At 51.8% G+C, this 26,424-nt stretch overlaps 1 protein-coding gene across 2 annotated transcripts; it reads left to right on the top strand.

Moving 5' to 3' along the window:
• The first annotated feature begins 1,516 nt into the window (after window positions 1-1,516).
• Window positions 1,517-21,318, top strand: IRF8 (interferon regulatory factor 8). Of its 2 annotated transcripts, none has more exons than XM_082861841.1 (9): window positions 1,517-1,562; window positions 5,085-5,259; window positions 11,029-11,212; window positions 13,671-13,759; window positions 15,120-15,225; window positions 16,327-16,374; window positions 18,662-19,048; window positions 19,640-19,755; window positions 20,284-21,318. In XM_082861841.1, exons 2-9 carry the CDS (start codon window positions 5,086-5,088, stop codon window positions 20,458-20,460), a joined length of 1,281 nt encoding a protein of 426 aa, XP_082717967.1. In that variant the 5' UTR covers window positions 1,517-1,562; window position 5,085; the 3' UTR covers window positions 20,461-21,318. The 2 variants fall into 2 exon arrangements, with proteins under 2 accessions (XP_082717967.1, XP_082717966.1); XM_082861840.1 differs by having other exon boundaries at window positions 16,324-16,374.
• Window positions 21,319-26,424: the final 5,106 nt, after the last annotated feature.

Here is a 26,424-nt window from a genome sequence, read left to right as displayed (position 1 = left end):
TTACTTAAGTGGCGCGTTGAGCGGAAATTTGATCACACATCATTGTGCAGTGGACAGCGTTTATAGGTTAGTAAATCTGGGTAGGCTTAAGGGGCACATAGGTGGAAAGATATGAGGATACACGTACATACAGGCTGTTGTAAGAACTTCTGAGTTCAGGATGCTTTATCCCCCATCATAACAGACATATCAAAATACTCCCACATTGTCTAAATACTCTTAAAGAATTTAAGCTTTAAAAAAACAGTTTTCACTGGAAATTATTTGGCAATGGGGTACTCATTTAATTTATGATTGCCATGACTGCCTGGGAATCGTGGTATTAGGAAATTCTTACCAAGTGATTTCTAACTCACACATGGTTTTCAAATATAATGACATGTTTATCAATAAATTACAGTTATGACGTTGACATGTTATATTTCAGGGATCTTTCTTTGAATATTTATTCACTTCAGATTTGCAGTGTATTTTTTTGCATTTGGGGCCTAATAAAATTTCTTTTTCAGTCCCACACCTTTTCATAGGTCCTTGAAAAGCCTAATGAAAAAAATGGCCCGAAGAACACTGCTGCTTGTGTATGATTCACCAACTAGGCATAAAAGTCAATGAAGAATCTCGCTTTTCTCTATTCTAAGGCTACCCCAGAACAGAACATGGGAAAACAAGTCTTCTTTTCATTTCCAGGACTTTGTTTCTCATTTCTGTTCCCCCACTCCACTCCCATGTTTGCAGTAAGTGCCCGCTGACATGCAGGAGAGTCTGGACGCTGACACAGATACACAGGGGACCCTTCTCAACACAACCCATGTTTTCTGGGGAAAAGAATTTATGATGAAAATTTCCCTAGTTGGACATTCTAGCCTTAACGGCTAGACACTGCCGCTTTTATTTCCCATGTTCAGAGGGCAGTGGTTTCAGACACGTCTTCAGCTGGCCCACAGCAGCTCCAGGAACTTCGGCCACACTAGCAGAGATGGTGGTGGCGCGGGAGCCACACTGCGGGGACTCCTGGCCGTGTGCAGCACCGACCTCGGGGCCCCTACCATCCCAGCCTTGACCTGCGCTGTCAGACCTCCACCTCGGCCCCGACCTCGGCCAGCTGACACCCACCATCCACCGCACAGCCCTGACCTCCGCCATCTGACCCCCTGCCTCAGCCCCAACTGGCCTGACTTACGCCATCTGGTACCCACCATCCGCCCTAACCTTGACCTGGGCCGACGGACGGCCCCCGCGGCCCTCGGGAATTCCTGCGGACACTCCCGGGACCCCCGGAACGAACCCCGGAAGACTCGCGGACCGTTCGGCCGCCGACGCCTCCGAGCAAAGTGATTTCTCGGAAAGCCGAACGCTTCGAAGAAGGCGGGCCAGGCGCGCCGCTCCCATTGGGCGGCCCCTCCCGCCCTTCCGCGCCTATTGGCCGGCGCGGCCGTCGCTCTGCGCGCCGGGCCCGCCCCCGGCCTTAAATTAGCGCGGGCGCCCGCGGCCGCGGCGCATCTCCGGAGCTCGGCGGCGGGCGTGGGAACGCGGGCGGCGGCAGACGGTTGGCGGCGGCGCAGGTGGGCAGCGGGCTGGAGCACCAGGGGCGCGGACGGCGGGCTGGGGGTCCTGGGCCGGGGGCGCAGACGGCGGGCGGCTGCGGGCGGCGCAGGTGGGCCTGGGGCGCGGGCGGCGGCGGGCGGCGCAGGTGGGCGGTGGGCTGGGAGCTCGGGCCGGGGGCGCGGACGTCGGCTGGCGCGGAGGCAGCGGCCGTGCAGTCTTGGTCTGTTTTCTCTCTCCTCGTTTTCTCCTGAATCCGAACCGAGCATCCAGGTGCGGCTGCTCCCAGAGATTGGCTGATGCTTTAAAATAATCTCGTTTTCCTTAAAATCTGGTTTGCATGGAAAATTTTAGAATGGCTCGTACAATGCGGGGAAATATTGACCCCCTTGTTATAAGACCTGCTCCTTTCCCGCTCAAATCCTGCTCTTGGAACCGGGTTGGAGTCATAACTGTGAAACTGCCTCTTGTCCAGCCGCGCTGGTGGGGTTAGATTGTGAAGCGGGGCGGGCTGGATTTTTAAATTCTCATCGATGACAAGTAAGATTTTTCAGTGCGGGTGGAGGTACTTTGCTTCCGTAATAGCCCGGTCGTTCCTGGCAAGAAAGTCTCCTTCGGGCTCACAGCTAAAAGAGCATTTTGGTGTAACATGAGCCCCAGGGCAAAGGGCAGACTTTTCTAAGGTGAGGTGTGCTCCTTACCCAGAGCGGCGGAGTGCTTTGTGAATGGAAACTAGAGACTGGATTTTCCAGAGTTTAAACTACCCCCCAGCGTACGAGGGATGTAACCCACCTTTTCTGAAAGCCAAGTTAGGAGCCAGCCCTTGAATGACAGTCCTTTTAGATTATGCAGTTTCCTCTCGAGAGAACTGGGAGAGGTTTCGGTATTTCAGCAAGATTGGGACCAGAAGGAGAAATGGCTTATTGTGCTTTGGGTCTCATCGGTGTCCGGGGCAAATGGCCAGGCGCCCTGAGAGACGTGGGGAAGGTGAGTCCTGCACCTGCACCGCCTCTCAGGCCCTTCCTGGAATCCGGGTTGGGTGGGCCCCGGGCAGCCTCTTATCACCTCCTGCCTGGGAAGCCTGATCCCCGGCCGATTTATAGCTAATGCAGATTAGCTCCAGATAGGACTTGGCCATAAAGAGAATTATTACCTAAAAATCAAGGAAGAGGAAGTTTTAAACATGTGACTGGGCTTATAAACGTTTCCTGGCTCTGTATTTGGTGGGATTTTGTTAGTGTTCAGTAAATCGTTATGGATCACACTGTAAGAGAATCTTAGGCTTTTAACGCCACTTAGAATCTTGGAGGGGGGGTTTCGGTGACAGTTCAGGTGAGCTGTCCATGTGCTGAGATCCTCTCACTTAACCGTGGCTTTTCTCTGCAGGGTGAGTAAAATGAGATCCTGCTGGGGGCCTTGGGGCTTGGGATGTCTCTCTGGGCCTCAGAGTTTTGTCTTTTGAATGAAGCGGGGGCTGGATTAGATGATTTCTAGAGTATTTTCATGTTCTCTGACTCACTCTTCCTCTCAATGCCATTCTCTTACCTTTTTTTTTTCCTTCTTATAAATCACCACGAGATTCGTCCTTAACAGTTTGGGGGTTATGAATCCGTTAGAAATCCTGATGAGAAGGTGGTGACTTGCTTTCTAGAAAAATGCCTGTACAAACGAAACTTTGCTTTTTATTTCAGGAGGCTCCTGGAGCACGGACTCCAGTTTATGGACTTTGTACTAAGGGGGTGAGCAAAATGCTAACGAGTGGGGACATTTCATTTAATCGACAGATGCGCAGACACCAGCCTTCTTTTGTGTTCTGACCCCTTTCGCCCTCCTCCACACAGCTCCTTCCTCAAGTGAGGGGAGATGCTCCATCTTTCCTCCAGGAAAGCCCTGTGGGAATCTCTGCCCTGCCAAGTTATTTTCTGGGGTGCGTGGCGGTGTTGTTTCATCTCTCTCACCAGGTGTCCCTCCCACATCTGTCCCTTCCAGTTTATAAACACGAGGGACTGTTTTCAAATTCTGGGACTTCTGAGATCCATGCAGTTTGCCGATGAGGGGAGCCTCAGAGAGACGGTCAGGTGACTTTCCCAAGGGCTAGTTAGAGAAAAGCCTTCGCTGGGGTCTACAGTTTCCAAATCGAAGTCTAGTTCCCATTTCACACGCTTCACTCCTTTTGAATCCACAAACGGGCAGCTGGAGTTAATTGGATGAAAAAGTTACAGGTGGCGCTCATGGGCCCTCACCTCCTCTCCTGCTACCTGGGACCTGGACCCCTTCACCGACCGCATAGCCATCTGTGGGGTGGCTGGAGTGTCCAAAACACACACACACTTCTTGCTTTACAGACCAGGATGGCTCTGGATGTGACCATGTTCTTAGGGATGTTATGTCTTGTCACTGGTGATTGTTTCAAATTCGTTGGCCCGAAGCGGTCACATTTTAATCGGAAGAACTGAAATGCTGATTTTTTTGGGGTGGGCGTCTGTCCAACCGCCTAGGGGATTTCCATCCTGTTCTTGTAAACGTGGGCTGTGAGTCGATACGGCACGGTCGCGCTCTCTTTCTCTGTGCTGTTGGGAAAGCTGTCTGCTCTGGCTAGAATGTTCTTCCCACGGGTGTCTTTGGGCGCCCGGGGTGTTGAGGCCCCCAGATTCTCGTGCATTCTGGGAGAGGTTAGCTTTGCTCTGTTCTGTCACTGCAGTTTTTTTCCTCACTCTTGTCCTTCATCTCCCAGTTTGTCATAAGAGTTCCTGAGGAGGAAAGTTGGGACAGTAGTAACGTGTTGTTTAAAGAGAATCTTCTCAGGTCCAGGCACTGTGTGAGGTGCTCTGTATGTGTCGTCTGAGTCCTCACCATGACAACGCCCGGTATCTGCACTTATCCTGGTGTGTCAGCCAGCGTAGCTGACACTCCGAGGTTAAATGACGATCCAGGCTCACCCAGCTGAGAGATGGTGAGACTTGAATGGGACCCCAGCTTGGTCCCATTCCCAAACCAGCTGTGAAGGGGCAATCTAGAAGGGATAGCCTTGAGGATTTCTTGTTTCTCGGAGAGCACAAATGTCATGTTTGCTCACGCATGCTGGTCCAGTGGGGCATTAAGTCATGGAATTGGCTCTCAGAGCGATGGACTGCTTATTGAGGGCACCTGAAAAGGTGAAAGTGATTTCCCCCATCTCCTGCTAAAAATGGGACGATGAGTGATGCTCTCAGATGCAGCTGTGTTTGCGTGAAACAGAACAGGGGGTGAAAGCTGGAAAGAGCACAGCCAGAGCCTTAGTCGAGGCCACATCTGTGATGCACAGCTGCAGATTTCCCAGCGAGCTTTCAGTTTCCATTCGGGGTTGGAGGCCCTGGAAGCCGGCATTGTCTTCTCACAGCAGGTGGCCCGGAGTTCCTGGATCCGTGGGTTTCCCCCAAGCTGGCACCTGTGTCGTGATCCTCTGATTTTCCTGTTAGCAGTGCTTGGCTGTTGAGTACCTGGGGTGCTGTGAGTGATTAGACGGCTATGTAATTTCACAGGCTATGTTTTCTCTTTCCAAGGATGTGTGACCGCAACGGCGGCCGGCGGCTGCGGCAGTGGCTGATTGAGCAGATCGACAGTACCATGTACCCAGGGCTGATCTGGGAGAACGACGAGAAGAGCATGTTCCGGATCCCTTGGAAACACGCTGGCAAACAGGATTACAACCAGGAAGTGGACGCCTCCATCTTCAAGGTAGTGGCTTGGCCTCCCTGCCACATCGTGAGCTCCTGGTGCAGCTGTTGAGTGATTGATGTCTTGCTTATTTGCTTGAAAGTTAATCCAGTTTTTTTTTTTAAAACAAATGAGTGCCGAATGTGTCTCAAAAAATATAGTAGGTGATTGTACACCTGTCATATGATTTCACCACTTTCCCGGTATGTTGTATATTGTTGGCATTTTCCGATGAGGAAGACGGAGCACTTTCTTCCCTTGCGCTACCATTTCTTTTGCATGAGGACTGGCAAACACAGAGAGAAAATACTTCTTTTACACTGAGACCTTTTCCCCCGGGCTGCCCCCTAAATTCCATTTAGAATTCTAGGAAAGGTTTAATTCTTCATTCTTTCAGAGGTGCTACTTCTGCTTGGCATTGTAGGGTCAGCTCAGATGAGAGAGACACCATCTGTCATCACTTCTGGGACCAGGTCATGTGGGTGTCCTGAACCTGCAGCTGGTGTCTAAAACTGGTCCACTTCCCTTGAGAATCATCAGTACCCCAAGCATGGAGCGAGCTGCCGTGTAGTTCCACCACGTGCACTGAGACAGCAGCACTGACTGAGAGTTTGCTCTGTGCTAGGCCCAGCCGCACGTGTTTGCTTTGTTTTCCTCTCACACAATCCTATGCAGTAGGTGCCGTTCCTGTCCTTGTTCTGTAGAGGCTCCAAGAGGAGATGTGACTTGTCCAAGATCTCCCAGCTCGTGGATGATGGAGCCAGTGTTTGAACCCAGGCATCCCAGCTGTGAGCCCAGGCTCCCAACCCCTAGCCGTACCCATCACCTAGATCCAGGCAGAGGAGCCAGGGCAGCCCAGCTCTGCAGCCCAGCCGGGTCATCAGAATCCCCCATCGGTCAGCAGGGTCACAGAAGTGCGGGCTCCGCCCCTTGGGAGACTTGGAGCCCTAGGTCCAGGGTGAGGCCAGGCCTCCATGTTTGCAAACAGACATAGCAGAGGTGATCCGACTCTGAATCTGGGTTGCAAACTGCTGCTACATGTGCTTGTTGTGTGGGCGTTTGGGGGCCAGAGTCCAGGAGGGGAGAGTGAGTGAGTGTGGGAAGGAGCCAGGAGGCTGAGCAGGGTGTGGGGGGCGCAGAGCCAGACCCAGGCGTGCATGAGTGAGGGGAGCAAAGGCCTGCAGGACCCCAGCACAGCACTGGACCCTTAGCTGGGACGACTGTCCCCAACACAGCCAAAATGACAGAGATTATACCTTGGCCCCAGAGCAGAGCACTGATAGGTCAGAGCTGGCTTGTGAGGCATTTCAGTCCTTCACGTCTCTGCCTGGTGTTGCAGGTGGGCTGCACGTCTTAGCACTTCTGTTACCGTGTAGCGCGGGTCACAGCTCTTTGACAATCTGATGCCAGTTGCCTGCCCCTCCAAGAAAAGTGGGCGTGTGCGGACGTTCTGCGCTTACCTTCAAGGGGGCTCTCGTGGCCTGGACATCCATCCGGCAGGCTTCTTCCCTTCAGGGAGCCCCGGTCGGGAGCCTGGGCACTGCTCATGCCTCCTTTCTCCTCCTTGGTGGCCTCATGGATTCCTCTCTCGGAGAAGCGTTTTGCCTTTGGCATCTCGGGGAATTTCTCTTGGGAATGGCTCCGTCTAAATTTTAATATTGCCCAAGGTCCAGCCAGTCGATTGGGAATTCTCCATCATAGATGGCTGTGAGCCAGGGCTCCGCCACCCTGGGCCAGATTGTTCCTTGTGTGGGTCCATCTTGCGCACCTAAGAGGGTGTTAGCAGCATCCTGGCCTTGACCTTCTAGATGCCAGTAGCACCCTCTGCCCCACTGTGATGACAAAAAATGCCTCTGATATTGCCAGACGCCCCCCTCCCCATTGAGAAGCCTGCTAGGAGTGGACTGTGGCCAGGATGAACAGATTGAAGCAGAGGCGTGGGGGGCTAAGGGCACAGTTGGAGGCTGACCATCAGTAAAACTGCTTCAGGAGGGGACTGGGGGCGAGACCAGTGGCTGCACAGCCCTGCTTGTGGCTTGCCGGCGGAGATGCAGGCCTCTCCTTTCACCCTGCTCCCGCTTTGCTCTGGGGGGTAATGAAATAGAGCCCCAGATTTATACATCTTATGCAATGTTCTTCATGGCCGTTTCAACAGCGTTGAGAAAAATGTGCAAGATTCCCAATGTTTCCGTTGATTACGCAGTCCCTCAGTGTGGCAATCTGACATGAGTCTACAATCTCGGCAGGAATGGGGGCGGGAGGGAGACCAGGCGCCCACCCAGAGCTGGGCGGCCACCCGAAGGGTGACATCCTGGGCTGGTGGACATGCACGCGGTGGAAGACCTGTCTGGCCTGTGCCCAAATGGTGCTTACTTCCATCCACCAAGGGGCACGTCTCTGCCCTGTCCACCAACGGAGCTCTGCTGTTGGAAGAAGCCAGCAGTCAGGCCTTGAGCCATCTTGGGGATTTTCTGTTTAAGTAGAGAACCTTTTGTTGCAAACATTCAAAGCAAACCTTTCAAAAATGTATGAGTTAAGAGAAAAAAAATGAGCCTGCTTTCCTGACTTAGGGATCATAAGAAGCCACTTATACCAGAGAATCCTTCGTTGTCTGCAGGTGTCATCGTGAGGGCAGCTTCGCGGTGTGGACCAGAGACAGGAGATTGAAAAAGACATTAGCTCATTTTGTATTATCCCTGACTGTATGATGAGGCCCTGATATCAGCTCATACTTATTCTTAAAAAAGTATTTTGCCTCCTTTTCATAAAGTTGACGGGGAAGATCTAGTTAACTGAGGGTTACGACTCGTTAATGGTTCTGCCATTGACCAGGCTTTTGACAGGCCTGAATAAATTAGAACTACTTCGTAGCAGATATTTCCAATTCAGCAGGCCTTCCAGGAAGAAAATCGCATTTGACTTTTAAAGCACAAAATGAGACAGTAATGTTTGTTTTCTGTTGTTTTTAAATTTTATTGAAGTGTAGTTGATTTACAGTGTTGTGTTAATTTCTGCTGCACAGCAAAGTGACTCAGTTATACATATATATATTCTTTTTTATATTCTCTTCCATTCTCGTTTATCACAGGAAATTGAATATAGTTCCCAGTGCTCTACAGTAGGGCCTTGTTTCTTATCCATTCTGTATTTAATAGTTTGCATCTGCTAATCCCAAACTCCCAATCATCCCTCCCCCTTGGCAACCACAAGTCTGTTCTCTATGAGACAATAATGTTAAATTGGGAAGAGCCGGTGGTCCTGTGTTTAACGCTGGCTGCTGACGAGTGCAGAGCAGCGCACGGACAGGGGAGACGTAGGTTCTGGTGTATTCTGAGCCGCTGCGTGGCTGTTGACGGGCCTCAGATCCCTCTGTTCTGTCTAGCATTTGCTCTTGAAGAGTCCTGAGAGGTCACCCAGGTAAGCTGGTATTTTTGAGCTGGCCAGAGAGCCCTGCCAGGGCTCGGGGCAGGCTGGCGGTGGGGCACCCGATGCGGCCCGGTGCACGTCCTGACTGTGGGGCCCTGCCTTGCTCTCTGGATCTGGCTTTCCTGATGGGGTGAGCGTGAGCTTTGAATGGACGAGTGCCCACGGCAGTGCCCCGTGGGCTGTGCAGCTCTGGATACACCCCAGCCGGCCTAATATGGCCCCCAAATCCACGGTCTTCCAGTCCCATGGGTAACGCGGATTACCAGCTCAGTGGTTCTCAAATGAGGATGCGCGTGAGTCATGATAGTACTTCCTTAGGGGACAGCTGGTGGTGTCTGGAGGTGTTCTGGGTGTCACAGCGGGGAGAGGGGATGCTACTGACATTAGTGGGTAGACGCCAGGGATGCTGCTGGACCTCCCAGCATGCCCAGGATGGCCCCCACCCCGAAGAGTGATCCAGCCCCAAACGTCATTAGTGCCAGGTGGAGAAACCGCATTTAACGTAAATGCACGTTTGAAATGACCGTTCAGTGTGTACACAGTTTACACTTAAATTTCTATGAAAAACATAAATCAATGCTTGGTCTGTGACGCAGTTAATAAACGAAGAGAAAAGGACGGAAAAGCCTTGAAAGCCACTTACTTTTAAACATGTTTCTAAAGGGGAGTCCGGCGTCTGTGAGGAGGAAGTGACTGCGCGTGCTCACTAGTATGAGTAAGGGAGCTTCTCCGGTTCCTTTACCGCGGGTAAGACTGCAGACTCTGAGCTTAGGGCGGCAGCTGAGCAGAGAGCACAGGCACTGAACTTGTCTTACATCGGGGGAAAAGCCAGGGCGATTTTATAAATTTTATTTATTTATTTATTTGGCTGCGTTGGGTCTTCGTTGCTGCGCGCGGGCTTTCTCTAGTTGCGGCGAGCGGGGGCTACTCTTCCTTGCGGTGCGTGGGCTTCTCATTGCAGTGGCTTCTCTTGTTGTGGAGCACGGGCTTTAGGCACACAGGCTTCAGTAGTTGTGGCTCGCGGCTCTAGAGCGCAGGCTCAGTAGTTGTGGTGCACGGGCTTAGTTGCTCTGCGACATGTGGGATCTTCCCGGACCAGGGCTTAAACCTGTGCCCCCTGTATTGGCAGGTGGATTCTTAACCACTGTACCATCAGGGAAGCTCTACCAGGACTGTTTTAAATGGGAATCTGACTCAGGGTGTTATGGAGTTCCTGGCCACCTAAGTCAGAATCACTGGGATGTAGGCTAAAGATACGGGTTCCCAGACCTAACCCACAGGTACCCAAGGAGACTCTTGAGGGGCAGGGCCCAGGAATCGCATCTTAACGAGCTTCCCAGGGGATCGGTATATGCATTAAGCTTGGGAACACCTGCCTGCTGCTTGCTGAAGTAGAAATTCCTTGGGTTGGAAGTCAGAACAGCTGGTTTTTAATCCCAGACTGGGTCACCTTGGGGAAAGTCAGCTCTTAGAATTTCATTTTCCCCGGTGAGGGTTGAGAATTCCCTCCAGATCTCCTGTTATTTTAGGCTGGAAGACATGTCTGATTTTGCCTGACACCAAACGTTAGTTTCACCTGACAGTAGTGACCCTCTGATTGGTGTGTCGGTATTCCAAATGTGAAATCTAAAAACTGTGCCCATCCACGTGTTTTTAATTTTTTTTTTTTTTTTTTTTAAATACTGCCCCATTTTACATTTTGACTTAAAGTTTCCAGCTTTGAATTTCTGGTCCTAGTTCAGATTCTAAGGTTTGGAGAGGTCAGAAAACAGAGCTGTAAAAAAAAACCCACAGAGAGGGAAAACATTTGTTTGCATTTTAAACAGTACCCTGGGGAGCGGTAGGGGAGAAGGGGGTGGGAAGGTTAGAATGAACGCCAAAATGCAAAACAAAATTTCTGTTAAAAGTAGCAGGGCAGTGGATGACCACATTCAGACTTCTTTGCAAATGTTCCCTTTTCGTGCTACGTTGTAGCTAGAGGTTGATTTGAAAAAGCAACAAATTGTTCTTTGTTTTGAACATTCGAGTGAAACCATGTGCAACTTCCTCTTTGCGCTGCTTGACCTCAGGCTCCTCCTGGCCCTCTGGTCCCGGGGAGGATTTGCAGGGGACAGATCCAAGATCCATGTGTGTGTGTCCTTGGGCCTGGGTTCGAGTTCCGGAACCCCCTCCCCCTGCCCCCACCCCCGACCTGGGTCTTTTCACTTCTGTCAGAGGAAGTGGTCTGATTGGGGTCCCTGAACCCTGAAATCCTTGACTGAGGACCTTCAGGAGGGCGAGCAGAGCAGGGCCTGCCCGTGGCCCTGGGTGTGCATGGTCCCGGGGCCTGCTGGGTACTTCATGTGTTTTCTTTCCTTCCTTCAGGCCTGGGCCGTTTTTAAAGGGAAGTTTAAGGAAGGGGACAAGGCCGAGCCGGCCACATGGAAGACGAGGTTACGCTGTGCTTTGAACAAGAGCCCGGATTTTGAGGAAGTGACAGACCGGTCCCAGCTGGACATTTCTGAACCGTATAAAGTTTACCGAATCGTCCCCGAGGAGGAGCAAAAATGTAAGTATCCTTTCTTTACGGGCACTTGGCCCAACGGAGGCCGCCTGGGTCTGGGGTTCGAGTCGCCGCCCACGGGGTCCAGCTAAACAAATAGTTGTCTCCTTTATGTCAGCAGAGGTTGAGGTCTCCTTCCGCTGACCTCACCCACCATCTGCCGACTGTGGCAGCTTCCAGTTGAGAGGCAGCGGACGGGAGGAAGGGGCGGGAGACAGGGTGGCAGCTGGCATTGCTGCTCGCTGACTGTTGGACCAGGAGCGAGTGCTGGGGCCTCCCTGGGGCTCAGCAACGGGCTTGGACGGGAGCAAGGCTCCCCGAACAGTGCCGAACAGTGCCGATGAGGGATTCCTTTTGTTTTCTAGCAGCTCGCGGAGCAGGCTAGGAGAAGATAAGGTGGACAAAGAAGGGATGGCTGATAGGGGTTGAGGGCAGAGTTCTTGAATGCACTTGCAGATGGAGCACTGTTGGCTTCATTGCTGGAGACGGGATATGCTTCTAGATATTAGATCCTGACCATTGTTTGGGAACCCCCAGCTGTGATAATTCCTGAAGTCTCCTCCCGCTGTAAAATCCCAGGAAAGCAATTGTGAGGAGATTAAAGCAGAATAGCAAAAACCTGCCTCACATCCCCCTGTCCTGCTGTCCACGCTCTGCTCTGGTCAGACATCACTAATCGATCAGGATGTGTTGAGCTCAGATCTGGCCTCAGGCGTTTTCAAAGTGCTGTGCTCTGCAGCTGCTGCAGATTAGAGCTGGCCCAGGCGATGAAACCTAATTACCACCCCTAGTTAGAAAGGTTCTTTCAACACGTTGACTTTCTTAGCCATTTGATGTAGCCGTTAGAATCTTAGCACAGCATCCTTTCCTCGTAGCTGCTTAGTTAGTCGTCCAGTAATGCTGGTAAGAAAACAGAACCCTTGAAAACTGCCTAGGGCTGGGCAGGAATTCTGAGTTTCTGAGAGGGCTCTTCCCACCGCAGGGAGGTTGAAAATGTTGATACGTAATTTTTAAAGTTAAAATCGTGACTCTCAGAAATAAATGGTGAGCCTGGGGCGGAGAGTTGTTGAACTCACTAACGAGGGCACCAGCGTGCTGTCACCTAAGACTGCTTCACAGAACATGCGACGCAGGTGCGCATGGTCAGCGAAAGGCAGAAGGCTGAGCCGAACCTGTGCGTGTCCTGCCCGGGCAGCACAACCATAGCTGGGGGCGACCTTCTCTAGTGATCATTTGTAGCTTAGTTGTCTGTGAATTAACACCTAACTCTACTGAGTCTGAACCCTCATGGATAATCAGTAGGAAGTCAAACAAACTGACCTTCCCCGTGGAGAATCAGATGGTCCTTAGGGGGACACCTCTTAGCTAATACTCTCGGATGCTCTATTGCCATCTTACTTCCAGTTTGGGATCAATTTTTCATCATCGCCAAGTATAATAAATTGTGACTTGAAGGAATAGAGAAGTTTCTCTTAATCCTCCCGCCCACAGGGTCAGCCAAGCTTGAACAGGCAGGCGACCCTGGCTTGTTTATAGCTCAGAGCGCAGCCAGCGTCACCTGCAGGCGTGGATGTTACAGAAGCAGCGGTTCTCAGGGGGCAGAGAAGCTTTGCATTTGCATAATGTCTAGGTGGGCGCACTCTCCTCGGTACCTCAGTGGTTTGCTGGCTACTCTGGGGGTGCCCCACCTGCCCCCTGCTTCCCCCATCAGCAGCTTCTGAGTGATTTTTTCAAATCAAAATCGAATCAATATTCAGTCCGGATGAAACAGTGGGTCAATTCTACAGATGATTGGGACTGATGAATTCCAGCAAACGAGTGTTTGTTGGTCATAATACATCTCACATGGATAAATGTAATGTGGTGAGTTTCTGGCTGGGGAAGAGGCCTGAGAGGGGGGAAGGAACTAGCCGGGTCCGGAGTGCTTGTCGTGGGAACGCCCGTGTGCCTTTAGACGGTTCCCGCCGCAGGCGGGTTCCAGCCTGGGCACCCGCGGGCCTTTACGGTGCGCCGCGTGCGTGCACAGATGCACACGTGTCTATTGGGAAAGGCCAAAATGAGGTTTCCTGCCCGTTAACTTTAAAAAAAAAAAAAAGACTCCAACCTGCAAACACATTTTGCCGGGAAATCTTTGCTGTCTTCAGATGCCCTAGCTGGTAACTCTAACCTCTGTCAGGTGTAGAGTAGATCAGACGTGAGTTCATCTTAGATCTCAGCAGATAGAAGGAGGAGACCAATGTGCTGCCTTGGTCCTGAGTGGACGCAGCAGCAGCCGGCTTCCCGCTGACCAGATGACTGAAGCAGCATGGGAGAAGGATTTCTCGGCCTTTCCCAAACCACTGAAGACGCGTATTGGCTTCCGTTTCCTTCAGCCTAGCCCTAAGAAAAAGCCTCTGACTGTGGCCTTGATGACGGTTGTGATGCCCCAGTGCCGGCTGTCACGCGTTTGTCCGTTTTTCCGTAGGCAAGTTAGGCGTGGTGGCTCCCGGTTGCATTAGTGAAGCCACAGAGATGGAGTGCGGTCGCTCCGAAATCGACGAGCTGATCAAGGAGGTGAGTGGGGGCAGCGTTTCCGGAGGTCCGGCCCCGACAGAAGCTGCGCGTGTTCGGTGGAGAGCGGCGGAGAGCGGCACCATCCCGAATGCTCCGCCGAGGCATCCGGGGCCTCGGGCTCTCGCTCGCTCAGGGGTGGGGCGTGAGGACCCGCCGTCCTCGCGAGGCCAGCCTCGGCCCGCTGGTCAGCCCCCTGCAACTTTCAGCCTGTCCTTCATCCCGAGGGCTGGGGCCGAGCTGCCGGCTCTGCATCAGTGAAGTTCCCTCTAAACTTGTCATGTTTTACACGTGTTGAGTGGCACCATACATGCCCTTGCCTTTTCCGGCAGGCTGTAGTGAAAAAGTAAACGTTCTTTGCTGCTGGGGTTGTCGCCATGATACGCATTATCGTACAGCTCTCGCGCTGGGGGGCTGCCTGTTTACTAACACGCACCTCTCAGTCCTTGATGGGTTGGAAAGCCATATAACCAGGCTTATTGGAATGGTACACAAGCTCATAGTTCATAGGCTGTAAGTGAAGGCTTAATGGGGTCTCCTTAGGCAAAACACGTGGGTTTTTGAATACTAGTTTTAGCTGCCTTTCGCTGCGTAGCTGTGTTTTTTTGCACGTTGCAAGGCCGACATTGCCTAGCTAAAATTATTCCGCATGGCCTTGCAAAAGGGGGTGTGGGTGCTCTCCAGATTCTTCTCAGCACTCACATGGCAATAATAGAATCGCTGGGAGTGCTTTGAGGGAGAGAACGCAGATAACACAATGCAGCCTCCTCCGGGCTGCCCGGCTCTCCTGCAGATGGCAGCTGGTGAGTCTCTGGGTGGGCTCTGGCAGACACCCAGTGAATTCCTGGCTTCACTTCTTTCCAGTGATGTCCCGTTTTCCATACAAGGCTTTCCAGCCAGCTCAGCTAAGAGAGTGAGATACTTGCGTTGGCACGTGCGGATCAGAGCGAGAGCAGGTTTCAGAACGTTTTCTAATTGGATTTGCCAGCCTCCTTTAAGGAATGGGTCAGAGGTGGAAAGTCTAGACGTGGCGTGTGGAGTGAGATGGGCTGGAGCGCGGGAGACTGTGTCTGAGGTCACCGTGTGCTTCCCCAGGGCGTGAGGGCAGCTGCGTGACCTGGCCATTCGGTTTTGCAATAGGCACTTCCATGGAAAAGGCCAGTGGACACAGGAGGGGCCCCGCAGAGGCCAGGGCTTCGGTCTCGTGGTTTGACCGCCCAGCCTGGTGGATTTATTGTCTTGGATCTTTCAAGATGCAAAGTGAAACTTTGCTTCATCTCGTGCGATAGAGATGACAGCGTGGTTTCAGTTAAGTCTGGAAACCCAGTGACAGCACCGCTCTCCTCTCTCGCCCCTGCCCCAGCCTCCCGTGGACGATTACATGGGGATGGTCAAAAGGAGCCCCTCCCCGCCCGAGGCCTGCAGGAGTCAGCTCCTCCCGGACTGGTGGATGCAGCAGCCCAGCGCAGGTGAGGGCGCCTCGCCCCCCCCGCCCCCCCCAGCAGAGGTGTTCCCATGGCTGCCGGCCTTCAGGCCTTCACTCCTTTCTGCTTGGGGTGGGTGGGCGGGGAGGCTACCGTGATCCCTATTTTCCTGAAGGTGACTGAGCCCAGAGAGCTGGCGTGGCTTCCGGGCCCGAGGGCACAGCCCGGCCACGCCTTCGCGCCCCACTTGCCACTGTCCCCTGGAGGCACAGTGTCCTTCCCGTAGGCGGTGGTGCGCCCCGCTGTGCCCCTGGGAAGGGTGGACGGAGGGGCGGGAGACCAGAGGGAAGATGCAGCGGGGCTCGTAGGTCCGTTAGGACAGTCTCGTGACGTGAGGACCCCTGAGAGCCAAGGATAGCCGAGGGCGTCTGAGATGGGGAGAGCTTGGAGCCCTGGATTCGAATCCCATGCCAGGAAGTTGCATATCTTATTCGAGCCTCAGTTTCCTTGACTATAAAATGGAGACACCGGGACCTGCCCCCCCGGGGTCGTGAGGACTAAGTGAGGCCTTCGCCCTTTTCTTAGCTTCTCATGCCCCCCGCCCCCGCTCCTTGAAACGACCCTCCCTCCGTGGGCACGAGCATCTTTGCCTCCTCCCTCGCCTCTTTGCCCCACTGTCCCCTGTGGGAGACCGGGAGGTGACAGCTGGCCTAGCGGCCTCAGAGTTGGCCAGGCTGCTGGGGGACAATGTTGCCCCAGGTCCCTGTGCTGCGGCAGCGCGACCGGGAACACTCGCTGGGCTCCGGGCTCCCCTCCGGGGCAAGGCCTGGGTGAGGGGCCGCAGTCCAGGGGTATTTCAGGAGCAGACCCTGGGGCGGGAAGGAAGTGTGGCCCCGTGGTGTCACGCCGACACACGATCAAAGGTCCCACAGCACGGGGGAAGGCTCCTCCCCCTGCCTGCCCGTCGGGTTGAGGTCTGGCTTTATGAAACAAGGGTCGCTGTGCCGGGAGGGAGCACCCTGAATGCGGCGGAAGCCTGCGGCGGGGCCTCAGGAGCACGCATGTGCGGCTCCTAAGGAGACGGGGTCCCCGCACACGGCTGGGGGTCTGGCTGGGTCTCACACTGCTTTTGTCTCTCTCCAGCAGGCCTGCCGCTGGTGCCAGGGTACAGCACCTACGACGCGCACCACGCAGGTACGGAGGGGCTCGGGGCGGGCCGGGGGCGGGCCAGGCGAGCTCTTTGAACAAAGCTCTACGGACCCGTGGGGGCCCACGAGGGTTGCGGACGAGCGCGACCCAGTGTCGGCAGTTGGGAGTCCGATTCCTTCTCCCTGTTTGGCTTGGGAGCAAGTGGTGGTCTTCTTGGGCTTCTTCTTGGGTCGGACCAACAGATCCAGAGAGGTCTTTCTGGGTGTAATTGTGCAGGAGGAAGAGCGTGGGCACAGACACGCTCGAGGCCCAGCTCTGTGTGACCCCAGGTGGAGTAACAGAACCGTTCGGAACGTCAGGCGCCTCACCTATAAAGTAGGAACAACGGTGACAGCCCCCTCACCAGAGTGCTCTGAGGTTTTAACGGAGTGTTATTACAGCTTTCTGGTAGGGACATAGTTGGTCAGCGTTCCTGGGGTCAGTTTCCTTTACTGACATACCCTCTCCCACGCCCAAGCTTGTAGCGATAGGGATACTAATGACAATGATGGCGACGACAGTGGTGATGGTGTTGATGATGACGGAGGTGGTGGTGGTGGTGAAGATGGTGCTAGTTGGGTGCCAGGATCCGTGCTGAGACTTTCACGGCCTCATCTCAGTACGGCAGCACCTCTAGGTAGGTGCTGTTACTCTTCCCACTGCACAGGCTCAGAAACCCTGTGTCACGCAGCTCGTGGGCCGCCGAGCTGGGCCGTTCTGTCCGTGCCCCTGTCCCTTGCGGGCAGAGGTGGCCTGGGCCACATGGTTGTCTAGTTTTGCTGGGGATTCTGGAATTTACATTCAGGCTCATTGGTGGCATCTTCAGGGCAGAGGAAGGCGGTGTCGCGTGCACGGCCGCGTTAACCCAGGCCAGGCGGGTGGCTGCTCGCGGGGCCGCCCCTGACAGTGGGGCAGGTGGTGCGCTGCACAGCTCTCTGGGGCACCACGGAGTTGGGCCACTCACAGCCTGTGTGGCTCCAGAGGCAGCCCTCGGCGGGTCTGGGGCACTCGGAAGGTGCCCTGAACTCACCAAGCTCGTTGGTAGTGTGTGTACTTCTTGTAGCTTAAGGTAGTAAGATGCAGCTCCCTCTGGGGGTGTCCCTGGACTGCCTGTTGTCTTCACTCTCACCTTGGTTTAGAGGTTCCCAAACAAACAGTGGTCACGTGAGGCCCGCCTTCGCAGTTGGTTTTCATATCTGGGTACCGCCTGGACTATTATTAATGTCTGACTTTTCTCTAAGTTTCACTTTTAAAAAATTAAGTTTAATTTAAATGGGGACCATCTGTCATGGCCTGTAAAGGTGGAACCAGTGCCACTTGCTGTAAGTAGGAACTCGGCGGCCAAAGCAAAGCCAGTGGCAACCAGACACCCTGTTCAGAAATTCTGGCCGTTATATTACCCCCACCCAAGGCTCAGAGGCTCAGGTTCTCTGCCTTGTTTGAAAGGGAGGTTGTCAGAATTACGTGTTAAGGGTCCATCAGCACCAGACTAGGGCTTTCTTTGATCAGAGATTGAGAGAATATTGAAAATGGAATAACCTCTTCATTTATGTAATGCTGTCTCCCCCCCGCCCCCCAGTCATCTTACGTGTGGCACATTTTGGGAAACGTTGCCTTAATTTGAGTACTTTTCAGACTTCTTCCTGAGAACAGGTTTGGAGGAAAGGTTTTGGAGAGATTCTTAATTGGAAATTCAGGGAACCCCAAGGCGACTGTGAATTTGTCAGGAAAAAGGTGACATCTTTGTTTTCACTAACCTGGAAATCAAATCTAGCATTTCCTTCCCTTATGAACGTCGGCAGTACTGTGTGTGTGTGTGTTTGCGTGTGTACGTATATATGTACGTTCATATACGTGCACGTGTGTATGTGTATGTATACATCTAGTATAAACTGTATGCTGTGTACATGATAGTGGTAGAGCAGGGCCTGTGAGATGGAGTTATTTTCCGAAGCATTTAAGTTGTCACAACATCGTTTACCCTCAGCCGTGACTTGTAAATTACAGAGCCCATCCCCAGAGGGAGGGAGGACCCGCCAGCAATTTTTACTATTTTTTGAATCACTGGCTTCCTTAGTGATTCTGTGTATTTATTCATGCTTATAAAAACATCATTTCTAGAAGGGGTGCGTGAACTTCCCCAGAATGCCAAAGACTCCCAGGGTTAAGCCACCCCCCCCACCCCCCCACCCCACCCCCGCCTTGGGAGAAAGGCAGGCTCCGGCCATGTTGGCACAGAAGGGACCGGGGCCCCTGCTCCCGCGGCCCCTGACCTGTTCCCGTCTCCCCACAGCCTTCTCCCAGATGGTCATTAGCTTCTACTACGGGGGCAAGCTGATGGGCCAGACCACCACCACGTGCCCCGAGGGCTGCCGCCTGTCCCTGGGCCAGCCCGGCCTGCCCGGCGGCAAGCTGTGTGGGCCCGAGGGCCTGGAGCTGGTGCGCTTCCCGCCGGCCGACGCCATCCCCAGTGAGCGGCAGCGGCAGGTGACACGGAAGCTGTTCGGGCACCTGGAGCGCGGCGTCCTCCTGCACAGCAGCCGGCAGGGCGTGCTGGTCAAGCGGCAGTGCCAGGGTCGCGTGTTCTACAGCGGCAACGCCGCGGCGGGCAGGGGCGGCCCCAACAAGCTGGAGCGCGACGAGGTGGTCAAGGTCTTCGACACCAGCCAGTTCTTCCGAGGTCAGTCCCGACCCGCCTCCCTCCCACCTGTGCGTCCAGGGGTGGCCCGCGGAGGAGAGGCCCCTCCCTGCCTGACTCCCGGCGTCTAGAGGGGGTGCCCGCAGAGGGGGCGCCTGTGCGGTTCTTTCCCTGTGCAGCTGTCGGAGGATTAAGGAACTTACCGCCTTGCCACGTCGTTGGGGCTGTCCCCGGGCCCTGGGAGCTGGTTACTGACACAGTGTCTCAGGCCCCAGCTCGGGCCTGCGCGGTCAGAATCTGCAGCTTGGCAAGGTCCCCGGGCAGCCGTGTCCACGTCCTGAGACAGTGACCTTGTGCACGCCTGCACGGGAGTGCTGCCCGAGGCTGCCGTCATCCTGGGAGGCGTGTGGCTAGGATCCCACGCCCGCGAGTTCCTCCTGGAAGGTCGGGACGTGTGAAATCAGTCACTCTGGTCCCCTGAGGCTGCTGGCCAGAGAACTCCTGGGGGCTTTCTGTAGAAGGGGCCCCGCGACGGGGGACGAGCTCAGGTGCGAAAGCCCCGAGTCCACCTGGCCCAGGGGGTCGTGAGGCCGGGATTCGCCAACACCTTGCCCTGCGCTGGTGTCCCTGCAGAGCTGCAGCAGTTCTACAACAGCCAGAGCCGGCTTCCCGACAGCAGGGTGGTGCTGTGCTTCGGAGAGGAGTTTCCAGATATGACCCCGTTGCGCTCCAAGCTCATTCTCGTGCAGGTGAGAACCGGCGGCTTCAGGGCTTGCGTCCAGACCTTGCAGCCTGCACGTCTGGCTGGGGACCAGGCAGCAGGGCCCGGCGGTGGGGGGGGGGGGGGGGGGGGCTCCACCCGCGTGCAGGCTTGGACGAGCGCTTCGGGTGGGGGAAGGAGACTCTTTCTTTTCACCCCTGAACTATCTTCTCATGTTCCAGGACTCTCAGAGTCCACGTTGTTTCCCCTCCTTTTGTTTAGGTGGTTGTTTAAAACTCAAAACCTCCTTTTCAGAAGGAGTCGCCCCTGTTCAGTTGTCTTAAGGTCTAAGTTGACAGATTAGCACTTTGCCAGCCCTTGTTTAACTCTAGTCAAAGACATGAACTCTAACTGGCGGAATTCTGGACCCTGGCTCGCCAGACTGGAGCACTGCGGGGAGCGCACACAGAGGACTGCTGGCTCATTCATCCACTGGATGGCTCCAGACCGGGGTAACCAGAGAGGCCCACCTCACTCCCCACCTCCATCCCTGACCTTGCGGTGCATGTCCCTCCAGGTCGAGCAGCTCTACGTCCGACAGCTGGTGGAAGAGGCTGGGAAGAGCTGCAGCGCCGGCTCCGTGATGCAGGCTCCCGAGGAGCCCCTGCCAGACCAGGTCTTCCGCATGTTTCCAGATATTTGCGCCTCACACCAGAGACCTTTTTTCAGAGAAAACCAACAGATCACAGTTTAAGTCTCTCTCTTGGGCACCCCGCCCCGCCCACATCTAGAATTTCATTATTACAATTACTGTCGTAATTATTTAAGGATGTGGATCCCTCTGACCTGGGGTGGAAGGCTTTACCCCTGCTCTTCATTTAGTAAGGGCGTCCTCTGAGGACTTGACAGGGAAACAGAGCCGTGCCCCACTTCTGCCGTTCAGGTGTAAGCATCGAAACTCGCACCAGATGCTCTGGAGGCTGTAACGATAACTTGTGATTAAAACATTTATTTCCTGCATTTTCCCCTAATTACCATTAGTTGCTATGATTCTTTCAGTATTTGGGGATACTTGATATTTCCAAAGACCTGGCATTCAATTTTATTAGCAAATAGCTGTTTCCGGAACAGAAATCTGGAGTAGAAGATCAGTTTAACTTTGGTTAGAGCTATAGAGTTATCATTTCATATGCTTGATTCAGTGAAGTGTCTTCTTTTAAGCATGTTAATAAGATTTAAAGACACCTGGATACCGGCCTTCCTTTAGTAAGTGAAAGCACAACGCTTGGGTTTTTAGAAGAACGCATCGTCTTCCTAGAATTTGGTGCCAGGAGAGCATTTCCATTGCCAGGTGAACTGGTGTGTTTTCATCTTCAGACAATGAAAACTTTCCTTTGGGGCCTTTGTTGCCAGGAAGCTTAGAGCTAAGTTTATTTTTTCATTTCTGTAATTAAATCATCTGACATACCCCTCTCTTCTTCATTCTAAATGGTTTTGACCTGTTTTTAAAATATTTGTACTCTTAATGGCCCTTTTTGAGTTAATTGTCCTATTGTAAACTGCCTTGAATTTTTTTTTTATAAAGTGGGCAGGATGTAAACCACGAGTTCAAAAAATAATTGTGGATGGCACCAGCTTTTTGATCGTGGCTTCGATTCAGTCAACCCATTCGTGGGCCTGCGATGTGGAACGTGGGAGGGCAGCCGGAGTCGACTGGGGAACACGGGGTGAGATATGTCAGCTTCTCACCACTACGCTGGTCCCCTAGCCCCAGTACTCCTTGCAGTCAAAGATGACCCCACTCAGCGTGGAGAAAAGGGAACCCTCCTACACTGCCAATTGGGGGGAATGTAAGTTGGTGCAGCCACCATGGAGAACAGTATGGAGGTTCCTTAAAAAACTAAAAATAGACTTACCATATGATCCTGCACTCCCACTCCTGGGCATATGTCCAGTCAAAACAATAATTCGAACAGATACCTGTACCCCTATGTTCACAGCAGCACTGCTCACAGTAGCCAACACATGGAAGTGACCTAAGTGTCCATCAACAGAGGAATGGATAAAGAAGGTGTGGTACATATACACAGTGGAACACTACTCAGCCGTAAAAAGAGAATGAAATGATGCCATTCGAAGCAACATGGCTGGACCTAGAGATTATCACACTAAATGAAGTTAGAGAAAGACAAATACAGTATGATATCACGTGTATGTGGCATCTGAGATACAACACAAACGAACCTATCTGAAAAAGAAACAGATGCACAGAACAGAACTTGCGGTTGCCAAGGGGGTGGCTGGGGGAGGGATGGATTGGGAGTTTGGGATTAGCGGGTGGAAACTATTATATACAGAATGGGTACACAAAAGATCCTACTGTACAGCACAGGGAACTATATTCAAAATCCTGTGATAAACCATAATGGAGAAAAACATGAAAAAAATATATAACTGAATTGCTGTGCTGTACAGCGGAAATTAGAACAACACTGTAAACCAACTTCAATAAAATTTCTAAAAATTGTGGTAAAATACACATAAAGTTTTTAAAAAATGACCCCACTGCACACCAAATTCTACCCTTCAACATAGTGGGAGTCCAACAGAGAAGGCCCAGTGTTAGCCCTGGAAGAACTTACCCTATTTACTAGCAAATAACATGCATCTACTCCCCAAAAAATATATCCACATATTTACCCTCAATCATGATACTAATCAAAAGCCAGATAGGAGCCTGAAAACAATGGCTTGCTTGGCTTTCTGGTTCACAATATCGCACTAACCTTCCAACGTGCAGGATAATGTGTATCTACAACCACTTAAAATCACTTTCGTGATTACAAAGCACTTGATACCAATGGCATTTTTCACAGAGCTAGAACAAAGAATTTTAACATTTGTATGGAAACACAAAAGACCCCAAACAGCCAAAGCAATCTTAAGAAAGAAAAACTGAGCTGGAGGAATCTGGCTTCCTGACTTCAGACTATACTACAAAGCAACAGTAGTCAAGTCAGTATGGTACTGGCACAAAAACAGAAATACAGATCCATGGAATAGGATACAGAGTCCATAGATAAACCCACGCACCTATGATCAACTAATCTATGACAAAGGCAGCAAGAATATAAAATGGAGAAAATACAGTCTCTTCAATAAGTGGTTAAAATCAACCAATCGCTAAGAAAAAAAAAGGGGTGCTGGGGAAACTGGACAACTGCATGTAAGAGAATGAAATTAGAACACTGTAACACCAAACACAAAAATAAACTCTAAAGACCCAAAATGTAAGACTGGATAGTCTAAAACTCTTAGAGGAAAACAGACATAAAACTCTGTTATAAATCACAGAATATCTTTTTTGATCCACCTCCTAGAGTAATGAACATAAAAACAAAAAATAAACAAATGGGACCTAATTAAACTTAAAAGCTTTTGCACAGCAAAAGAAACCATAAACAAAGTGAAAAGACAACCCAGAGAATGGGAGAAAATATTTGCAAACCAAGTGGCCAACAAGGGATTAATCTCCAAAATATACAAACAGCTCATGCAGCTCAGTATCAGAAAAACAACAAAATCCCAATAAAAAAATGGGCAGCAGATCTAAATAGACATTTCCCCAAAGAAGACATACAGATGGCCAAAAGGCACATGAAAAGATGCTCAACATCACTAATTATTAGAGAAATGCAAATCAAAACTACAATGAGTTACCACCTCACACCAGTCAGAATGGCCATCGTTAAAAAGTCCACAAACAATAAATGCTGGAGATGGCGTGGAGAAAAGGGAAACCTCCTACACTGTTGGTGGGAATGTAAATTGGTGCAGCCACTATGGAGAACAGAATGGAGGTTCATTAAAAAACTAAAAATAGAATTACCATATGACCCAGCAATCCCACTCCTGGGCATACATCCAGACAAAACCATAATTCGAAAAGATACATGCACCCCCCGATGTTCACTGCAGCACTATTTACAATAGCCAAGACGTGGAAGCAACCTAAGTGTCCCCCGACAGAGGAACGGATAAAGAAGGTGTGGTACATACCTACAATGGAACACAGCCATAAAAAAGAATGAAATAATGCCATTTGCAGCAACATGGCTGGACCTAGAGATTATCACACTAAGTGAAGTTAGAGAAAGACAACTATTTACCATATGATATCACTTATATGGGGACCCTAGTAACAAATGATACAGATGAACTTATTTACAAAACAGAAGCAGACTCATGGGTATCACAGTCAAGTTTTTGGTTACCAAAGGGGAAACATGGGGGGAAGTGATACATTAGGAGATTGGGATTAACATATACACACTACTATATATAAAATAGATAACCAACAAGGACCTACTGTACAGCACAGGGAACTCTACTCAATATTCTGTGATAACCTATATGAGAAAAGAATCTGGAAAAGAATGGACATATACATATGTACAACTCATTCACTGTACTGTACACCTGAAACTAACAACATTTTAAATGAACTATACTCCAATAATAATTATTTAAAAAATAAATAAATAAGCACTTGGACATTTTTTCTAAAAAACAAACGTATTTTGCTAGATGGGTGTACCCAGGGGCAGGCCAGGATTGGACAGGCACGGCGTGGTTGAGGACCTGCAGGCTCGCCACTGCTTGGAGTCACAGAGTCTGTGGGTTTGGCCGAGTCGATCCCACAGTCAGTGTAGACACGGGGCAGGTTTGGGGTGGGGGCATTGGTGACGGTCCATTTGCTTCCCATCCACTCTCTCCAGGGTGGGGAGGAGAATTTTCTATTCGTTCGTCTTTCTCCCAGCCTGGGTCACCACCATCCCGGACTCAGAATCTCACGAGGAAAAGGCAAGGAGGGGCCTCACCTGTCAACCCTTGTTTTGAGAAGTGAGAGAAGCTGGGGCTTGAGGACATGGTTGCCCGAGCTCAGCCAACCCGGTGGCCTTGTGAGAGTCCCCAGTACAAAATCTGAAAAGCCAAAGAATGCCGTTTTATTCTTCCTGTTGCCATTTGTACGAAGGCGATGGAGGTGTGGTGTGAGCGAGATTCCATCATAGGTTCTTCAGACGTGCTGGAATTCACATGAGAATACAGGAAAACTCCAGGAGGAGTGGCTTCTCCTCTTGGGCCGACAAAGCCGGCATTACATTTTTAAGGATAATAGACCTGTTTTCTGAAGTTCTGTCAGATAAAAATAGGCTTTAGTCTCTGCTCAGATGACTGTCAGAGCAGACATCTTTAATATGCCGAATTACTATTTACTTTTGCATCCATTTAAAAAGTTTATTGATCTTTATTAAAATAAAGTGCTTTTTAAAAAGCTGCTGTGTTGGTTTTTTTTAAGTCATTGTCAAATCTTTTATCATTTTCATCAGATTCTAGATTCTTCAAAGGGGGGACTGCAAAACGATATTGCACTGATTTAAAAAAAAAAAAAATTGACTTATTTATTTGTCTGTGCCAGGTCTTAGCTGCAGCACGCGGGATCTAGTTCCCTGACCAGGGATCAAACCCAGGCCCCCTGCATTGGGAGCGTGGAGTCTTACCCACTGGACCACCAGGAAGTCCCTGCACTGGGATTTTTCAGGATTTTTTTGCTTGTTTTTTTACTAATCCTCAGAACAGTAGCAGAAAGGTCTGGAGACTTACAGACCGTACAGAACTTCTCGGAGAAAGTGTGGTGTGGGCACACCATGTTTTTATGAACTCTGAGGGTTTTCTCATGCTTGACTTTCCGTGAGCTGACTGGAGAGTATGCAGGGGTGTGGAGAAGGGAGGAGGCTGGCCCTGAGCACCGTCCTGGGAGCTGCTGGAAATGACCTGTTGGAGAGCCACCCATGATGGGGGAGTGCTTTCTTCCACTCACTCACACGCTCACTGTGCTGGTCCTGGGGATACAGCGGGGACACGGGGGGCCTAGTCCAGCCGTCATGGAGATGTCCTCATGGGACGTGCCCACTGAACCACCCAGGACAGACTGATGGACGGCAGGGCAGAGACAAGCTACCCGACACACTGTCTGTAAGGCCACGGGCCTTCTCCCTCTGGCTCGGGCGAGCCCGGCGGGATGGGACGGTTCTTACCCTCAGCTTACAGATGAGGAGTCCTAGGCACAGGGCCATGCGTGGCTGCCGCTGGGCCCTTTGTGTCCTGGGGGGCCAGCTCTTGCTGCATGGCTTCAGCTGGCTGGCCGGCCGGCCGACAGCCAGGAAGAGGCAGTGGGCAGGCAAATGGCTGGCTCTCTCGGAAGCGGGTCGCGTCGTCCCCGCCACAGCCCGGGCCGTGTTTACAAGCAAGTCCTCTTCTGTCCTGTGGATTCAGGGCCACACGTGGATACTTGATAAAGTCTGCCTCTCCCCGGAGTTCGAGACCCTGAGGCCGACAGTTGACAAATCCTTCCCACTCGAGTTCTTGCAGGAACCCTGGAGAGACAGGCGGGGAGCCGCAAGGGCTTTCATTTGCGGAGGAGGGAATTCAAGGACGAGATGCTTCAGTATAAACCGGGGCGTCTAGAAAACACTGCTGAGGTCCTAGATGTGAACTAAGTTTTGAGATGTTGACCCCTCTGGACAGTTGGCTTCTGGGACCTTGAAAGGCAGCTCGTGGGAATGGGCTGATGAGACGTTCGGGGAAACAAGGAGCCTTCACTCTTTGTGCTTTAAAATCATCAACAAAATTAAGATATTTTAACACTCACTTTGTG

Source organism: Leucopleurus acutus (genome assembly GCF_964270905.1).
Source record: "Leucopleurus acutus genome assembly, chromosome: 20".
Taxonomy (NCBI): Eukaryota; Metazoa; Chordata; class Mammalia; order Artiodactyla; family Delphinidae; genus Leucopleurus; species Leucopleurus acutus.
Note: the sequence above shows the minus strand (reverse complement) of the source record. Positions and strands in the feature narration are given on the sequence as shown.